General features: G+C 51.9%; 6 protein-coding genes across 6 annotated transcripts; 3 read left to right on the plus strand and 3 right to left on the minus strand.

Moving 5' to 3' along the window:
• Window positions 1–745: 745 nt before the first annotated feature.
• Window positions 746–1941, minus strand: CC1G_08210 (hypothetical protein; the record flags this gene model as incomplete). Its single annotated transcript, XM_001839291.2, has 2 exons — window positions 746–1866; window positions 1920–1941. The coding sequence occupies 2 exons, from the start codon at window positions 1939–1941 to the stop codon at window positions 746–748; spliced, it is 1143 nt and encodes a 380-aa protein (XP_001839343.2).
• Window positions 1942–4281: 2340 nt separating this feature from the next.
• Window positions 4282–5243, plus strand: CC1G_08209 (hypothetical protein; the record flags this gene model as incomplete). Its single annotated transcript, XM_001839290.1, has 2 exons — window positions 4282–4539; window positions 4608–5243. 2 exons carry the CDS (start codon window positions 4282–4284, stop codon window positions 5241–5243), a joined length of 894 nt encoding a protein of 297 aa, XP_001839342.1.
• A 2456-nt stretch (window positions 5244–7699) lies between these two features.
• Window positions 7700–11462, plus strand: CC1G_08208 (Jmjd1a protein; the record flags this gene model as incomplete). Its single annotated transcript, XM_001839289.2, has 11 exons — window positions 7700–8168; window positions 8222–8362; window positions 8419–8739; window positions 8842–8907; window positions 8971–9036; window positions 9117–9397; window positions 9450–9558; window positions 9654–10507; window positions 10564–10714; window positions 10776–11134; window positions 11190–11462. The coding sequence occupies 11 exons, from the start codon at window positions 7700–7702 to the stop codon at window positions 11460–11462; spliced, it is 3090 nt and encodes a 1029-aa protein (XP_001839341.2).
• A 418-nt stretch (window positions 11463–11880) lies between these two features.
• Window positions 11881–13215, plus strand: CC1G_08207 (mitochondrial FAD carrier protein; the record flags this gene model as incomplete). The annotated part of the gene is made up of 7 exons (XM_001839288.1): window positions 11881–11934; window positions 12002–12237; window positions 12296–12384; window positions 12447–12545; window positions 12598–12791; window positions 12843–12935; window positions 12994–13215. 7 exons carry the CDS (start codon window positions 11881–11883, stop codon window positions 13213–13215), a joined length of 987 nt encoding a protein of 328 aa, XP_001839340.1.
• Window positions 13216–13420: 205 nt separating this feature from the next.
• On the minus strand, window positions 13421–14848 carry CC1G_14551 (hypothetical protein; the record flags this gene model as incomplete). The annotated part of the gene is made up of 4 exons (XM_002911073.1): window positions 13421–13497; window positions 13556–14012; window positions 14075–14181; window positions 14251–14848. The coding sequence occupies 4 exons, from the start codon at window positions 14846–14848 to the stop codon at window positions 13421–13423; spliced, it is 1239 nt and encodes a 412-aa protein (XP_002911119.1).
• Window positions 14849–15437: 589 nt separating this feature from the next.
• Window positions 15438–16983, minus strand: CC1G_14552 (hypothetical protein; the record flags this gene model as incomplete). Its single annotated transcript, XM_002911074.1, has 3 exons — window positions 15438–15980; window positions 16033–16710; window positions 16789–16983. 3 exons carry the CDS (start codon window positions 16981–16983, stop codon window positions 15438–15440), a joined length of 1416 nt encoding a protein of 471 aa, XP_002911120.1.
• Between the last annotated feature and the right edge of the window lie 367 nt (window positions 16984–17350).

Consider the following 17350-nt stretch of genomic DNA (forward strand, 5'->3'; position numbering starts at 1 on the left):
CAAGTAAGGAAAAGTGAAACGCAAAGGAGGGGAAAAGAGCCGAAGCTCGAAGGGTTGAGTGTCCGAGTCGTAAGTAACGAAGAAGGAAGATGATAGCGATACGATATGTGTATTTAGTCGTTTCTGCGAGTAGAGATAAAAGAGATCGTGTAGGTAGAGAGTAACAGAGAGATAGGAGACTACGAATGAAGGAATGTGATACAGTAAATTGGAAATGCGAATCCTTTGAAACTAGGTTAAGTGCTACAGTAGGACGACTCGGTCAGAGTCTGGCTGCGTGAGGAGATGCGAGAACATACAGTAACCAAAACAACGAATGCGAGAAAACTTGGAAGAGTCCGAAAAACGATATGAAAACCAGATAAAACGAAGCAATAAGGATATGCAAAAGTATGAAACTTGGTGTGAGTACTGATGGATCGAAAAGAGCCATATCAAAGCAATGCGAGTGTGTGAGTCTCGTTAGGAGACAAAAGTCCGATAACATGAAAGCTTGAACGATAATGAATGCGAGGGAAAACGAATGTGACAGCAAGTCGGGTATGGGGATGGCTTGGGGTAACGAATGATGTGGATATGTCGAGTCCATGATATATGTCGTGGTAGTGGTTGGTCATCATGATAATTCGTCGTCAGCGTCGTCGAGCCTTCTGTGAAAAGGGAACGTGAGGATTGGCCACGGCCAGCATGGCGTAAAGTGTTCCCTGGTGCAGTCGGGATGTCGTCGATCTCCGACCCGAAACCTTTAGAAATTGAGAAAGGAGGCGAGGAAGCTGTCAATGAACTCTGCCTCCCCAAGGTCAGGGCTCGTGTCCTCGACCGCGAGTTGTGACATTTCATCAGCCAGGTATTCGAACAAATCGATGCCCAAGGACACTGCCTCTCCAAGGTCAGAGTTCGTGTCCTCGAAGGCGAGTTGTGGCATTTCGTCAGTCAGGTTGAACGCCGAGGGTCCAGTCAAAAATGAAGAGGTGGCATCGGGAAGGAAGTCGGGGATGGCGATTGGGGAAGAGTCCTCGACGTTGTCCACGACCTGGACTGGGACTTCAAACTTGTTGTAATTGTATGGCGTAGCGATGGGGATAATAGTCGCGGCATTGGCGTTACGTGTAGTTCTGGTACGCTTCTTGCAAGTGTCGCGAGCATCTTGGCGCTGAGGGGCGGGCGAAAAGACAGCAAAGGCCATCGGATTAACAGTGGCGTATGGAGCAGGGGAGGATGGCCTGGGCGTGGCCAAGTATCGCAACCACTCGGGCAAGTCGAAGTTGGGAATGTCAGTCGTGGTGTCGATGAGTGAAGCCGCAACCTCAGCAGGTGTCGCAGGCCGGGGGGTCGGGGTTGCAACTGGGGTGGGCGAATTGGGAACGGGAGGCGCGATGGATTCTGCAGCTTGGAGGGTAACAGGCGTATGAGTGTCTCCTCTGGCCGGTGCGGGTCTGGGAGACGAGCCGACGGCGCCGGCGGTGGTCGCGCTTTGAGTATCATCTCCAGTGGGTCGGGGAGCAGCGACGGGGAAAGCCACAGGCTGACAGGATTGGGGAGTGCGGGTCACAGCAGGTTGAGCCAGAGTGGTTGTGGTCGGAATACCAGAAGTCAGGTTCGCTCGAGCTCGAACTCGGACACGCGCGGGGGCGGGGGCTGACAGCCGTCGCCTTTTGGAAGGACGAGGAGGCACGTTTTCTCTTTGCTTCCTCGCCTCCTCCTGGAGCTTCCACCTCCGCATCGTCTCTTCCCACTGCTTCACATCCTCTCCATGTTTGGCGTAATCTTCAGTGGTGGTAAATTGGAGTTGTAGTACAGGTCGCCGGCCAGGGTGGGTGACGAGTTCGGTTCCAGCTGTACCGCTGGAAGTCGATTGTGCATTGCCTGGAACGCGTGAGCAGATGAGGAAAATTGAAATGCATTAAGGTGCGCCTTACTGTTTTTTAACGGCAACGACATTGCGCTTTCGACGACAAAGAACAAGTAGAGCGTGGATGCGGCGTAGATTAGTGGCGAGTGTAAAATGGGAGGAAGCGATAAGAGAAATTGAACAACGCCGAAGAGGAAGAGGGAAATGACAGTTTCGGGGACAAAACGGTTGGATTTCGCGTTTGGCGCAATGAATTACAGTGGAATGGGTTCAGCAATTGAGCGGTGTGTTCGGTCTCACTCAAAGAGAAGAATAATGGAGGAAAGTGAGGAAAGGAGTTTGGATAATCGTCAAGATGGTCGTGGATAGAGGACAGAGAAGGAATTCTTGGCATCACCGTGTTTGGTAGGTCACCAGTGGCTAGTGGTCACTGAGCGACGCGGGGGTATTAAGGTTAAAAACCCAGATAAGGAAGTAACCTCCGCCCTACGCCAGCGTACTCTGCACCTTGCCATCGTCAACCAGATCAGTCTGACCAAGTGCTCGGAATGTCGCGCGATAGTACAAGTTCGAATGTGACACCCTCGATCCTGCCCCCATTGCCACACGATATAAAGACGACGATGTCGATGGTGATTCCAGTTTTACAGTCGGGAGAGCCACCGGGGCGCCGCCGGTAAAGGCCAGGTCACCCAATGCCATTCAGTTTAAGACATTGGCTGGGGTAAGTCTCCAGCAATTGGAAGGCGTTCGGCGTGAATACAATCAGTGCCCTAAATCCGCCTTAGAAGGTTCAGAAGTGGATGCTGTTTTCAGCCATAAGATGTAGGGTCCAAAGGTATTGCCGTCCTTTCCCGGTGCGAGGATTTCGAGCGCAACGCGATTGCGCACCATCGTATCGTTGAGGCCCTTCTCGATGCATCGCCCACACATTGATGACGGACGACGATGGACATGTGTGTTCTTACCGCCTCCATTGCCCAAACGTAGCAACGAGTCGAACCGTGAACAGCAGAACCGACTAGTATCAACCGCGAACCAGGCCAATGTAAACCGAGCTGCAACCAGTAAATCGCTCGAGTCGCCAGCGTGGAGCCGACAGCGGGATGGGCGACGAGTTGCACAATTGACAACAAACTCGAAAATTTCAGGTCCAATGTGGGGAAACGGGGTCCTTTGCCTGCGGGTGGTTCATGCAGAGGCGCTTGTGGTCGAAGATGACCATGGCTGGTGAAGCCGGCATGTCGGGGCTGACTGAGATAGTGTCGAGATTTTCTTGGGCATGTTGTCTTCCTGTCGCCGAGGAGTCTTTGTGAACTGAACCAGCTCTTTACGAAGGACCATGAGTCGGCGGGGCCAGCTATTTATTCGAAGCCAGAACATGGTCGACAAATGAGCAGGCACCGGTTGTTCTGTTGCAGTCCCCGTGCATGGACAGCGGCGCTCTGTTTCGAGCGAGCTTTCTCCTGCGAGAGAAATTGGGCAGAGACCGATAAAAAGTGGGAAAATTTGAGGGGAAGGGCAAGGCGAGATAACTTTCATAACCGTTTGAATCAATGAATGTCCCGAGACCTGCCGTTGGATAACCTAAATCTGGCAGGCCATTCGTGGGCAGACTGATGGTGGCGGGTAAACATCATTGCCTTTTCAGTGATGTAGAGCCCCTATTCAACGCACCAGGCGAAAGCCATGCAGGGTTCGCGTCTTAAAAAGGCGGCAATGAGCATGGAGTCTCAGCTTTACAACCCTCGGATTCCATGGAGTACTCAAGGTCCTCTCTTGAGGCGATACCCTGTATCCAAATCATGCCACAACTTAAATATCGCTGGGGCTCTCAGATCTCATTGCTTACGTTCAATGCCTTCCGACATCCCTAAGGCAAAGCATGTGTCTGTCACCTACTGCCCAGTAATTCTCATTCTGGGTCATGGATACCAGTTTCTCCCAGTGCACTACTGAGCATAGAAGTTTTCGTGGAAATTGTGCAACACTTGTAACTATTTGCAAGTTACGCTTGACTGACACAACAGCGCGAGCCCTACTACTGAACGCTGTATACTTGTAGCGAAATTACGCCCCAAATGGCGAAATGTAGCCACTTGACTGAAAACCTTTTTACGGAGCCTTGGCCCCTTAGGCTGAAAACAGACACCTCATAATAGCGGGAATGTGGCATCTACATAACTGGCGCAAACCGCAGACACTCAGGCTCGAGCCTTTGTACACTGGAGCCACAGTGGCAGAATATGAACCAGGATAAAGACACTCTTTCAGCAACACGTCTGAACAACCAAGGGTTCTTTCTGACTCTTTCGACGACGGGCGTGACGATTACACTTGTTCTGCCATCGAGGTCCCATCCCCAATCCCCAATCACGTCAAGTCAAGAAACGCGACCCGGGACTAGAACGAGAAGCTTTATCTTCGCAATGGTCGCAGACAGTTCTGAGTCACCCAAGCCCCTTTTCGGAGATACGAATACACCCAAGAGGCGCAAACGTTACCACCTCGAACATACCCCCTTACGTCGATCCAAACGCCTTCGACCCTCACTCGGAGATGGGGAAAGTCGAGTAAACGCGCTACCTCAGTCGTCCAGCAAGGAGAAATCACCAAAGGGCAACTCTTCCGACGACCCTGATCATGAAGATGGGAGGGCGGCGCAGCGTGAACGCAAACTGCCGACAGTGAACTGTCCTTTGGCTCAGGAGTCCAGGAGTAGAGCTGACATGCCCAAGCCATCCGGACACCCCAGCGCGTTGGTGCCACAGGGGAATCCGAGAAAAGCACGACTCCGCCTCATGCCACAGGGGAGACTACCACCAGGGATACGACGGATTCTGAAGGATCAGAGAAACGAGAACTATGTGAGGCTTCTGTCGGCATTTTTGACAGGGGTAAGGAGACCTCTACGGGAAAGCCTGGCAACGATGCAAGCAGCACCAGAGATTCCGTGAAGGAGGGAGCCAAGCGAAGGGAGACTGACTCGGAAGGACGTACTATTGACCCACCCACGGCACCACAGCGAAGTCTGGAAGTCGCCGCAGCTGATGACGCTCCCATTATCAGAAATATCGATGTCATCCAAAGGACGGTCGAAGTCGACAGCCTAACCAATGTCACACCCATGCGAACAAGCCCTGAGATAGTGGAAGAGCTCCTAACACAAGCGGAGGACGAAACCGACGACGAAGCCAGTAGTACCATTAAAGTCTCTGACGGCGACTTCAGCAGAAACCCTTCTCCCGAAAATCCCACTGCAGAGCTCCAATCCGAACATACAGTGGCAGGTTCGGGCTCATTCAAAATGGACCAGTGGTGGGAAGACTTTATAAACGATTGGCCGGAGTTCAAAGAGGCGATGGAGTGGCTTGAGAAGAGTTGTCAATAGGCGACGTGGGATAATAGCCGGTGGTGTCGACCTTCTTCGAGTTCAACATCCTTGTCATACGTGCTTCTAGACCTTGCGGAGTGTAACGTACAAGTAGACATTCAGGTGGGGTGAAGAATAGGTGTATTCTGGGAAGGCGCAATGACGTTCTCAGTGGTTGAATGCGAAGATCATATCGGTGATGTACCTTCCCAGGGGACGACAACGAATGTCGGGTATTCCCGACAGCCTGTCGTCACCAAAATTAGCCGCCCGTATGGTCGTTCTTGGCCCCTGGTCGAGCATGATATAGTCTCTTTACTTTCGTACGCTCTTTCAATGGGCGATGTTGTGCTTAGGTGTAATACCCCGTAAGCACAATTGCGAACAAACCGAGTCCTGAGCCCTGAAGCAGTGACCTTGGGGTAGCTGTGAACGGGCGCTTATTTAGAGTTTGTCATGACATCATGTTCAGTTGCCTCGAGGCGCGTACCTGTTTCAAGTTCCATGACTCTAGTTCCCTTCTTTCCAACCCTGCAGGGTATGCTTTTACGACGTCGACACGTGCTCGAAGGTTTTCAGGGCGGTGAAAAGGGATCGCTACCCTGTGTTGCTCTTGTTTACATTAGTCCGATCGACAGGGGGAAAGGGTGTATTCAAAAGACCGCTTACCAGCTGCCTACTCTGGATCCCTATCTATACGAAGGCCCAAGCTCCCGTGCCCTTCGAATTCAATTCGAAACGACTTCATGACTCTGCTGCAACATGCGTCGCGGACCTGGTCAGCCGGTTAGATCGTCGGACTGTTTAAACGGCTAGCAGTGAGACGATAAGTGCGGATTCGAATAGGAACATGGAGAGGGCTAGATCCGAGCTTCGGGAAAGATATCGGAAATTATGTTAATGGGAAATCGATAGGTACAACTTGAAGCTGCATTTCGGCGTGTAAAGAAAAGTCTCCGCACCTCGAGGTTCGGATATCTCCAGGAATCCGCCAGGCGGCGGGGTTGGCGCCGTTTCCGTGGGACGGCTATTCAAACTATTCTTGTCCTGAAGACGCTAATCTTTCTCGGCAAAGGCTGCTGGCCCTAATTCAGGCTAAACCGGTTTGGTTATGGGACACCGAGTCGATGTTCCAACGCGGTTGGGTCTAGGCTTCAATCAGAGTCGTGTGACGTTGCTCCGTTTTCTCTCTACACCAAGTCATGAGGCCCCAAGGTCTCCGCTGACTCTAATTTAGCGCATTGAATAGCAAGCCAGAAGGGAAGGAGGTTTTACATACATAAAACGCCCACCCTGAAACGCCTCTGAGTTCGAAATTTGGAGGTTGGCTATTTTGGTTGCCGGCATGAGATCGGTCAGAGAGAAGAACAAGCATTCGAGAGTTTTGGAAGTCGATCAGACACACAGGGAAAACGCAGCGAGGGTTGGTTAACTCCGAATTGGCCCCGAATATGTTTCATTGAAAGGAGGGAGAAGAAAATTCATGGTAGCAAAGCCACGGTGGGCGCCGTTTGAATTTGGGAATGCGGGCCTGGTGTGGCACAGAGTAGGGAAGGCAACCCGAAATGAAAAGGATGGCGCTGGTGTTCTGTTCGAAGAGGAAGAGCGAATACCTCAACCCCGACCGGGATTTTGCGTGCCTCACGGGATTTCAAAAAGAGTGAGCATAATAAGTGGGAGCCTGCTTCGAAGGTCGTCATCAGAATATCAGATAACAGCGATTGTCGTCGCACGCCGCTGACGTCTATGGTTGTTCCTAAATCGGAGGGTTAAGCGGGAGAGGATTTGCGAGAGGCCTACGACTCCGCGAAACGTTGCTGCAATACTTACGGGAGATGGCCGCGAGATATGGTTCCAACGGATCAAGATATCCCCCAGATTGTAACCAAATGAACAGAAAGCCCGTGCCGCAAGGCGAATTTACGTTGTCGCGGGATGGCCCCGGGCGGCAGAAATACGATGGAGATCGGAGGATGGTCACAAGACGTATTTCCCCCAGCCAAGACGAGCCTTTACAACACAGAGGTAGGAAATAAGGCGTTATTGAGAATCCGGCAGGTTGGTGAGGATCCAGAAAGCATGGCGCCTCATGTTGCGGGGAACGGCGCGAGGAGTGAGTGTTGGCAGAAGTGAGACAGAGCCGTCGATGTAGTCTAGCGCGGAGTCTGATATTCCTAAAAAAAAAAATTGTAGCGGACCCTGTGGGGAATTTTGGGCAAGTGGATTGTTGAAGGGAGGAAGAAAACTGGTGGGCTGGGGCCGGACAATATTAATTGCCTTGGACCCAGGGCCACGTGCCTGATAGGCGCCGCGTTCCCACGACTAAAGGACCTACCATACGCTCGTCATGGCCCGCAAATGGCCACCGAGCCAACCTTCGCCTGGTCAACAGCAAACCATATCCCCCGTCATTCCTTTGTCCACGCCGTCCCGCTCAATTTCACCTCGCTGCTTGCTCGACGTCGTTGATAGCGATGAACTCGCTTCAACACGACAAGAAGACCTCAATAAATAGCCTGCTCAATCCAGAGGCGTCAATATATCCTCCAGCCCACTATCCGACTGTTAGCACCAACTCGGTCCCACCTCATGGCCACCAAGTATTGAACTACACCGGGGCCCAGTATACCAATACACCTTCGACCTATGGCTTAAGGGCAGCCAACTGGGGGTTGGAAGAAGCAAGCAGAAGAAAAGAGGCTGAGCAGGTTCAAGCGGGCCATCACCGTCGTTCGAGTCACTCTTCAGACATTGTCCCACCCGGGCACATGGGAACTAATAGTCATGATTCGAGAATGGTCAGGCCCCAGATCGATCGCGCCCCAGCCAGGCTTGAAACTGTGCCCCAACAGTCACAACAGTGGCAAGGTTCGCCAGAACCCATGGGAGGGATCTCTTACGACGCTCCCCATACCGGACGCGCCTATCCTGAAAATCGCGGGGGTAAGGCATTCGCTCGTGAGCAGGCTCGCGTGTTCTAAGCGATTTTTTCTCAGCTTTACAAGACGGGTTCCAGACGCAAAGTCAGTCTGATGTCGCTCCCAGTGCAGACGCTCGTCTGACTAAATCTAACACCAATTCTAACCAAAAACGCAAAGACATGAGCAGCTACAAACCTACCGACTACTCGGTCTCAGGTAGGGTTTTTTCCTGCTACACCTCCTGGGGAAGTGCTGACAACTTCTATCTCAAGCATGGCAAACATCTGAACGGGTCTCTGTTCGCTTAGCCGCTCGAGAGCTGATGCCTGCACCCCAGCCCACAGGTGGGCACTCTCAGCCATTGCATCAGTCTCATCACGCATCGCACCCTCCATACCCACCAACAGGGGGGTACATTTCGCATAGCTCTAGCCACCATATCAGCCACCCGCAGCCGTCTTCCCAGGCACAATCCCAACAAGAGAAACCCTCTTCGAAACGTCAGCTGCCTGAGAACGAAGCGGACGCAGCAGCACCAAAGGCAAAGCGTCCTGCTAAATCGAAGCCCAAGTCTGGGTCTGATGGAGTTCCAGGTGAGGATGAGCCTTCTACCTTCTAGCCGGCGCTTCTTTTCTCTATGCGCCCCTACCCACCGAAACCCTGTTTCCAACGGTGCTAACATACTTTCCCTTTAGTACCCTCAAAGCGCGGATTCAACTCCAAGAAGCGAAGCGAAGCAGCTCAGATTGCCTCTCAGGACGGTAATTCCCAACCCCTTTCGCATTAGGAACTCTCTAAACGGCTGTCAATCACAGCATCTACAGTTTCGGCACATGCCCTTGCTCTTCCCACTTTTGCACTGGAGAGGGGTCAGCAGCGCACCGCTGACAGTAAGTCAATCGCGCTCCATCTGTCGATTAGGCGTTCATTAATTTCTGACCGGACTTTTTTCTTCACTCACTTCTTGCAGCCCGATTCTACCTCACGCCTGCTGTAAAGCTTTTCCCCGAACTACAATTTGCGCGATGCATGTCCAATCGCTACAAGAACCAGGACTTTCCACGCTGTGTCTCGTGCACAAGGCGGTGGGCTGGGGACACCTGTCGGTTCCAAGGCATTCGCTACCTCCTTAAAGACGAGTCAAAGAACGTCGTTGCGTGCAGCTTTGGGGATCAAGCTGAAGCTCCCGCCCTACATTTCCCGGAACAGTGGAATGTACCTATCCGGAAGGACCATATCAGCAGGTGCAAGGTAAGGCTTGATCGAACCTGGTTCATATCTCCTCGCTGATTATTTTGCACAGAGGGTGATCGCTAACGCCCTTCTACCTACCCTCAAACAAGAGCGTGAGCATATCAATGCCACTGACTTGATCAGGAGGACCCGAGAAAGCGAGGTTCGTGTGACCTGCGGTAAGTTTTTTTTTTCTTTTTTTTTTCCTTCTTTCTTTTTTATTATCTTCGCTGAACGGAGGTGTGACTTATGGATATGTTCCATTCTTCCTCAGATACCTGCATGACGTCAATATTCTCATCATCTTGGATGTGTCGTCTTTGCGGTCGGGAAGCCTGCTCAGACTGCTTTGCTCTGGTGAGGGAGCTCACCGAAGACCGACCTGGCGCGGACCCAGCTGAGATAGCAGAGATGCGACGAAGACGGGAGAAATATGCGCATAGCAACCCATTCTTCTTATGTTGCACTAGAAGGAACGAGCACGACGCCCAGCATTTCTCGCCTATGTCGAGATTTTGGCTGCAAGAACTCCAGGAAGCCATCAACGAGATGGAGCAGTTGCTTCTCCGTGAAAACGCTCCGATTCCAATATCCAGCATTAGCTCAGGGTTGGCACCTGCTGGTCCGGCGCCGACAGCAGCTAGTCTGAAAGTTGACAGCGATCCGACTTCAGGTGCCCCGACGGCTGCACTTGTAACTGAGCCTGTCAATGAAGATCGACCGTGGACAGAAGTCTATTTGGCAAACCAGAAAAAAGCCTCGTTCCTTTCTGCACAACTTGCTCCCACCGGCGCCGCGGGACCACAGTATATCCCGCCTAACCTAACTCAAGCTACCGCCATGGTGCCAACCTTGGAACCATATCGTTTTACCGACCAGGAGGTCACGGGGGTTGATTCGGCGTCAAAGTTCGCCAAGATCTGGGAACATGGCGAGCCACTCGTTGTCTCGAACATCCTCAACAAGTTCAAGCTCGAGTGGACCCCGGAATACTTCATTCGCGAGTTTGGAGATCGGGAGTGTCTGATCACCGAATGTGAACAGGATGTCAACAAACGGACAACTATCAAAGAGTTTTTCTCGAGCTTTGGAAACTATGCCTCGCGGACGGAGGTCTGGAAGTTGAAGGTTAGTTGTCTACTTTCTCTATGGCGAGTAGCCTTCTAACTGTGCGCCCTCGATAGGATTGGCCACCATCTGCGGACTTCAAGACGGCCTTCCCCAAGCTCTATGAAGACTTTGCCAATGCTGTTCCCGTGCCCGACTACGTCCGTCGGGATGGTGTCTACAACATCGGCTCTCATTTCCCCGCCAACGTGATTGCTCCAGATCTCGGTGCGTCGACTATATCCCGATTCAGTGTCCTTATCTTGGTGCTCACCAAGTTTGAATCTAGGGCCTAAGATGTACAATGCTTATGCCGCCAACCAACGACCCGGGGGCAAGGGTTCGACTCGGTTGCATATGGACATGGCGGACGCTATGAACGTGATGCTCTTCGCTTCCAACTGCCCTGATGGTACCCCGGGTTGCGCCGTTTGGGATATTTATCGCGCCTGCGACAGTGACAAGATACGGACATTCCTCAGAACGACACACACGCTTCCTCCCAACTATGACCCCATTCATGGGCAACAATACTATCTGGATGATGACTTGCGGCTGCGGCTGTTCAAAGAGTACGGTGTGAAGAGCTACCGCATCTATCAGAGACCTGGGGAAGCGATATTCATTCCTGCTGGATGCGCCCACCAGGTGAGGTTACTGGCACAACTTTCGCTGCATGGAGTCTTAACATTTGTCTTGTCAGGTCTCTAACTTGGCCGATTCAATCAAGATTGCCATCGACTACGTTAGCCCGGAGAACATTGATCGATGCGCGCAACTGACTCGAGAGTTCCGAGAGCAGAACAAGAGCAAGGTCTGGAAAGAAGACGTGCTCCAACTCAAGTCGATGATGTGGTTCGCATGGCAGTCCTGCAGGAGGCGCGAGATGAAGCTCAACGGTTCCAGAGCGACACCCTCCTCGTCTTCCACCTCTTCGAATACCCTCTCTGACGTCACCTCTCAGCATTCGATATGAGGATGTTGATGCTCCGCCCTTCTTGGAACCCAAGCCTCTCTTTTTCCAAACCAAAAGTCCTCTGTAATTGCTTCGCTTTCAACTTGACCCAATTGTACATTAGACCACTGCATGCTTATACCTATTGACATTGCCAATGACAAGGAAGAACAGTTGCTTCTGGATCCTGGACGACCATACCTACCGTCGATTGTGAGGGAAAGAGACGGTCGGACGACGGACCTCGGACAGGGGTTTGTGCCGCCATCATCCCGATCACGTTACCCTGGATTATCCCATCGCGTCACAAAAACTTGCGGGGTCTGACTCTGACATGAAGGACCAAGCTGTTTCTTCTCCATAGTCTCTACCTTTTCTTATTCTTATTATTACCAGGTAATTCATCTTTACCTGGAATCCAGCGTCTTGCTGGCAAGGCATGAGCGCCCCACTGAAGAAACAACCAGCTAGTTTCTTCTCCTCAACAGCCGTCGTGCGTCATACCTTAAACCCAAGTTCAAAATCTCGACAAATGGCTTACTTTTTCGCTGAATTTATAGGACCATGCCGTTGCAGGACTCTCCGCTGGCGTCGTAACGACGCTGGTGATGAACCCACTGGACTTGCTGAAGATCAAGTTCCAAGTGAACACCGGGAAACCTGTCGGTGGGATGGGAATGCAGATGTGGTTGGCGTTGAAGGGGATTCAGCAGTCTCAGGGTTGGAAAGGGCTGTATAGAGGGATTAGTCCGAATATTGCTGGAAACGCGTCTAGTTGGGGACTCTACTTCCTCTTGTGCGTATCCCGTATTCTGTTTGATGTCTTATGTGTTTTGCTTACCACGTTCTCGTAGTTACCAGATGCTAAAAAAGCGCGCTGCGGGAGGGGACGTGATGAAGCCGCTATCGGCACCTGAATATTTGCTATGTTCAGCGCAAGCCAGTACGCCAACAATTCGATTTCAATGCGCGGGTGGAAGCTAAACTATGTTCGTTCTGTTGTAGGCGCGGTCACGGCTGTTATCACGAACCCCTTCTGGCTTATAAGGGTACGGATGTTTGCTACGACAGCAGATACCCCGGACGCGTACCGTGGTCTTTGGGGTGCGGATCTTCTTTTGTTTCTGGTGTACTTGGTCTAATGACTCGGAAACAGACGGATTGACACGGATATTCAAAACCGAAGGTGTTCCTGGACTATTCCGAGGAACCACGCTCGCACTGGTGGGCGTTGGAAACGGAGCCATACAATTCATGGCGTACGAAAAAATGAAAGGATGGGCATTCGAGCGTAAACGACGGAAAGCAGAACGGGAGGGCATGCATTACGATCAGAACACAGCGAAACTGGTGTGTGGCTTCTCTGTTTGCGAACGTGCTCTAGCTAACTTATCCGTGCAGTCTAATTTCACGTATTCAGTCATGTCAATAACAAGTAAATTGATTGCTCTGGCCACAACTTATCCCTATCAAGTTGTTCGATCCCGTGTCCAGGTACGTGGCTCTATGTCGTGTTTCATCCCCGGCGCTAATTGGGCCGCGTTTGATCCAGAATAACCTACAGCAAGACCAGTTCCCCAACATTCCTACAACTGTGAAACGAACGTGGAAGAATGAGGGCGTCAAGGGGTTCTACCGCGGATTGGGAACCAGTCTCGTCCGTGTGCTGCCCGGGACATGCGTTACCTTTGTGGTGTACGAAAACGTGGCTTGGCTTCTACGGACTACTGCTGCACGGCGGGAACAATCGAATCTAGATGGTGTGGACGACTGATCTGGTCTATACTAATCGTCGTCGTTTGTGCGTGATCTACTACTATCCCCTTCTTTTTAATGGTTTTACCTTGTTGTGGACCTCTTCTGCTACATTACTCCCGCTTTCAATTCGCCAACCCAAGGACTTAATAATTTTCTTTCTGTCGCTATAGGACACAGACTACTACTATTCTTTAGCAATGAAAACCATAGATTCTGTACTGCTATACTTTGCAATCGACCACCGCCCCCACTTTTTCAACGCCTTCGACGTGCTTCCCGACGACACATGGCCAGGAGTCTGTCCACAAGATGTTCTCTTTCCAAGCGCTGCTCACGTTCTTCTCTGCGTCGCTCACGTTCTTCCCTTCGCCGCTCGCGCTCTTCCCTACGACGCTGAGCCTGGAGCTCCCAGAAATAATCCTCCTCAAGGCGACGCTCCATGCGGCGCAATCCCAGCCGGGGGTAGTCCTCCCATTCCGTCCAGTCCACGAAGCCACGGTCCGGAAAGTGCCCCATATAATAATGCTCGTTTTCATCTCCGCTGTCTTCCTCTTCGTCGTGGCTGACCAAACCATGGAACTGGTCAATGCAGCGTGTCGATCCATCTGGGTCTTGAATTGTTATAGTCGAGAAGATAACCCGCGCAGCACCTCTTTCCTCGTCGACGTCTCCGATATAACCAATGATGGAGTTCCTGGGGATGGGGAATTCCTTTAATTTGTCTCGTCTGTCCTTTGGGATACAGCGACTGGGGATTGGGCGCAACCCTTGGTAGTCCCCGGATTCGTATGGCCTGTTGAAGAATCGGGTGACCTGTGGGTAACGACTTGAAGTTAGTAGTAGCATGGAAAGATTGGCTGGAGCATAAAACGCACCAAGGGCCTTCGTTCTGGAAGAGGATTTTCTTCGAACAAGAAGGCATTCATGAGGGCCTTCCTAACGTCTTTCCCTGTCCTTTTCCTGACGGGATTGCCCCTGCGACCTGTGAATAGGGGGTTTTGTCAACAGTCTCAAGACTGCGCAGAAAGCAAGCCAAGTGGAATAAACTCACTGTATTTCAAGAAGAATACGTCTTTTTTATCAGGTATGTCGATCGCGGCCTGCATCCGAGCAGCTGCGCGTTGGAGCGCTGCCTCTACCCCCTCTCGAACCCGAGCTCTCTGCCTTCTCTCCATATCTCTCTCATGTTTCTTTTTGGTCAAAGCGCTATGCTTCCTTCTCAGAAGCTCTTCCATGCCGTCCTCCCAACAGCGTTGCGCCCCCCTGGATTCCTTCCTCGCCTTCCTATGCAGCTCTTTCTCTCTTTGCCACTTGACAAAAACCCTAAAATCGAGTTGCCGGATGGACGCAGCGACGAGGAATACGTCGTCGACGAAGACGTCTTTCTTGTATCGACGCTGCTTTTTGAGAAAGTAGATGTTCTGTGCCATCTTTCGGTGGCGAGCTTCGGCCTTCTCAGCCTGTTGCCTTAATGCATTGGCGGCGTGTTTTCCGATTGTGGTTGGATGGAAGGTTTTGGCCAGGGTGATTTGGAGCCCATTTCCAGCTTGGACTACAGGGGAACTAGAATGTCCTCTGACGGCAGGATCAGCTGGACGGTTGTGGGCCCGGCGGGGCGAGTCTACGCTCGCGTCCGCGTAGTATCGCATTGTTAGCAAGCGCGATAGCAATGAGAATTTGAGTGGGCGGGGTGGCGAGGGTCGGTGGACTGGAGGCAGTGGTAGATGGAGGAAAATTGCGCTCGGTTGTCTTGCAGGCCGGGCATGCATCCACACGGCCGACGGGGGCGTGCCCAGAACATCCACCCGCCCATACAAGTCGGACGCAATAAATTGGCGTGAATAGGGGGACCCTTTGCCCAAAACGTGCAGTATGACCCCTGTCGACAGGAAGTGCCTTTCAAATGCATGGAGGGAGCCCTTGCGTTCTTTCGAGCCTTTGACTGCTGCGATTCGTCGAACGAATGGATTAAATTTCGGGAAGTCTTGTGTGACGAGAAAGGAAACCTGACGGCCATATTGGGCAGAGCTGGACCGTGATTCACAGAAGAATCAATGATGGGAGAAGTTGCCACTGGCTGTGCGAAACAGCCCCGTACCGAATGCAGAATGCCGAGAGGAAAAGCACAGTGAACGAAAAGAACTAGAAATCCGAAAGACAAAAGCTATAAAACTACTGGTACAGGGGTATTGGAATTCCACAACTCGATGCCAGGTAGACATCTACATAATTGACAGTTCAAGAACCCTCCGCACAAAGCCTCTCCACCTCTCTTACAAACACATCAAACTTGGCCTTATTCAATGAAACGTCCAGTACCACTGTCCCATCGTCCAACCTCCCCGCGATATACACCGCGTTCGTAAACACGACTTTCGTTGGTGTCAGCTGGTATCGGTAGCCGCACACTGTCTTCTTCGAGCCGGCTAATGTCCAGTCGGTTTGTAATATCCGGGAAGCGGAGACGTTGGAGATCATCAGGTCGTCGTCGGCTTCGGGATGGTTAGGGAATAGGATAGTCGGCGTCTTGAGCATTTGGTAGGCCGAGAGGACGTGGCCTTTGGATAGGGAACGTCTGTGGTCGGCAAGTTGGCTTGTCAGGTCGGGGAGGGGAAGTGAGCGGAGTTCGGCTGCTGTGAGTGTAGGATAAGGGATTGGGATGAAGGCGTTGTGAGGATAGGCTAGGATGTCGGGGTCGTTGTTCGTCAAGTATGAGCGGATTGCAGCGACGTTGCTGCAATGAACGCGTAATGATTCTGAGGACTCGAGAGAGTAAACGGTCTAGAGCTTGCCATTAGCAAGTCAAGTGAAAGAGACAAAGGGGAGGGCTGACTTTGTATATCCACGCCACTAGTACATCTCCAGAAGAGACACTCGTTGGGTCTTGATTTCTCTCTTGCAGCGCTGTCTTCACTGCACCAATGAGGGCATCAAAGGCACTCTTCGGCACCAGTACAATCCGCCTATCCGCGCCTCTCCAAAACCTCTCCCTCAATTGCCATGCAATGAGTTTGAGGAACCCTCCAAGCCCCAGTATTGAATAGCCTTTATACTCCAGGAGTTCACTCGTATTCTTCACCTCCTCTTCCAGCCTTTGCACGAGCGGGTTTGCGTTAAGTCCTTCTGCCGGTAATTTCGGGATAGCCCACTCCTCCCCCTTCAACTCGGCAACAAGGGCTTTGGTTACCATAGCCGCTCCTAGTCCGTCAAATACTCCATGCGAACGAGCAAAGCCGATGGCTGTATATGCCTTTCCATCCGCGTTCAAAGAGGCAGGGAAGTAGGTGAGGTGCCAACAGGTGAGTGGATGGGAGGTCCGCTCCCAAGCCGTGTATTGCCGGGGCGTGGACGGGTGGACGAAGAGCTCTGGCGGCAGCGAGTTGGAGACTTGAGGGATCGGAGTGGTGACGTAGGTCGATAAAGGGACGGTAGATGTCGTCTCTGTTAATGCAAAGGTTGGGTAATCCGATGGGAGAGGACCGAGAGGCACCCGAATGAACCATTTGGTTTCCTGTTGTCGATATCGGGGATAAAGCCAGTCAGCATCCAGAAAAGAACCACCGAGAATCTCTGGCAAACGAGGACCTACATTGTTCTCTCTAATAGACTGGACGCGCCCGGCGAGCATACGCCATTTATCCGTCACTTCTCGCAGAGCAGTGTCGATAGCAGCGGCGTCGACTGTTCCCTCGACCAACCACCCGGTTACAAACGTCGTCCGCTCGAAGACTCTGTCAAAAACAGTGAGCGGGAGCAGTGCACAGGGCTCGGGTGCAGAGCTCATTGAATCCAGGTGCAGAGATAGGCTGCAAAAGTGCGGGGAAAGTGGGGGGAAGCTGTTGCAGGTTCGTCGTTTGCAGAAAGGAAGGGAGAGAGGGAGCTCGTTTGTTAGCTGCCGGTATTCTTATTGAATGGGTATGTTAGAAGCCGCCCGCCGGGAACCATGGCACTTGAGTTTACCGTTGAGGGTACCTGATTGCGTACAACTCTCACGTCAACTTTGCCCTCCTGAGCGGGGATCGATGGAATTCTGATCGAAACAATAAGCCGCAACTTGGAGACTAAAGAAAGTAAACTCAGCTCGAGAGAGGCTCTCTGCTGCATTTCAATCAAACGGAAAAACGAGAGCTTCTCGAAGCAAATGTTTATGG

The sequence above is a fragment of the Coprinopsis cinerea genome (assembly GCF_000182895.1).
Source record: "Coprinopsis cinerea okayama7#130 chromosome 5 map unlocalized cont3.5, whole genome shotgun sequence".
In the NCBI taxonomy this organism is placed as follows: domain Eukaryota; kingdom Fungi; phylum Basidiomycota; class Agaricomycetes; order Agaricales; family Psathyrellaceae; genus Coprinopsis; species Coprinopsis cinerea.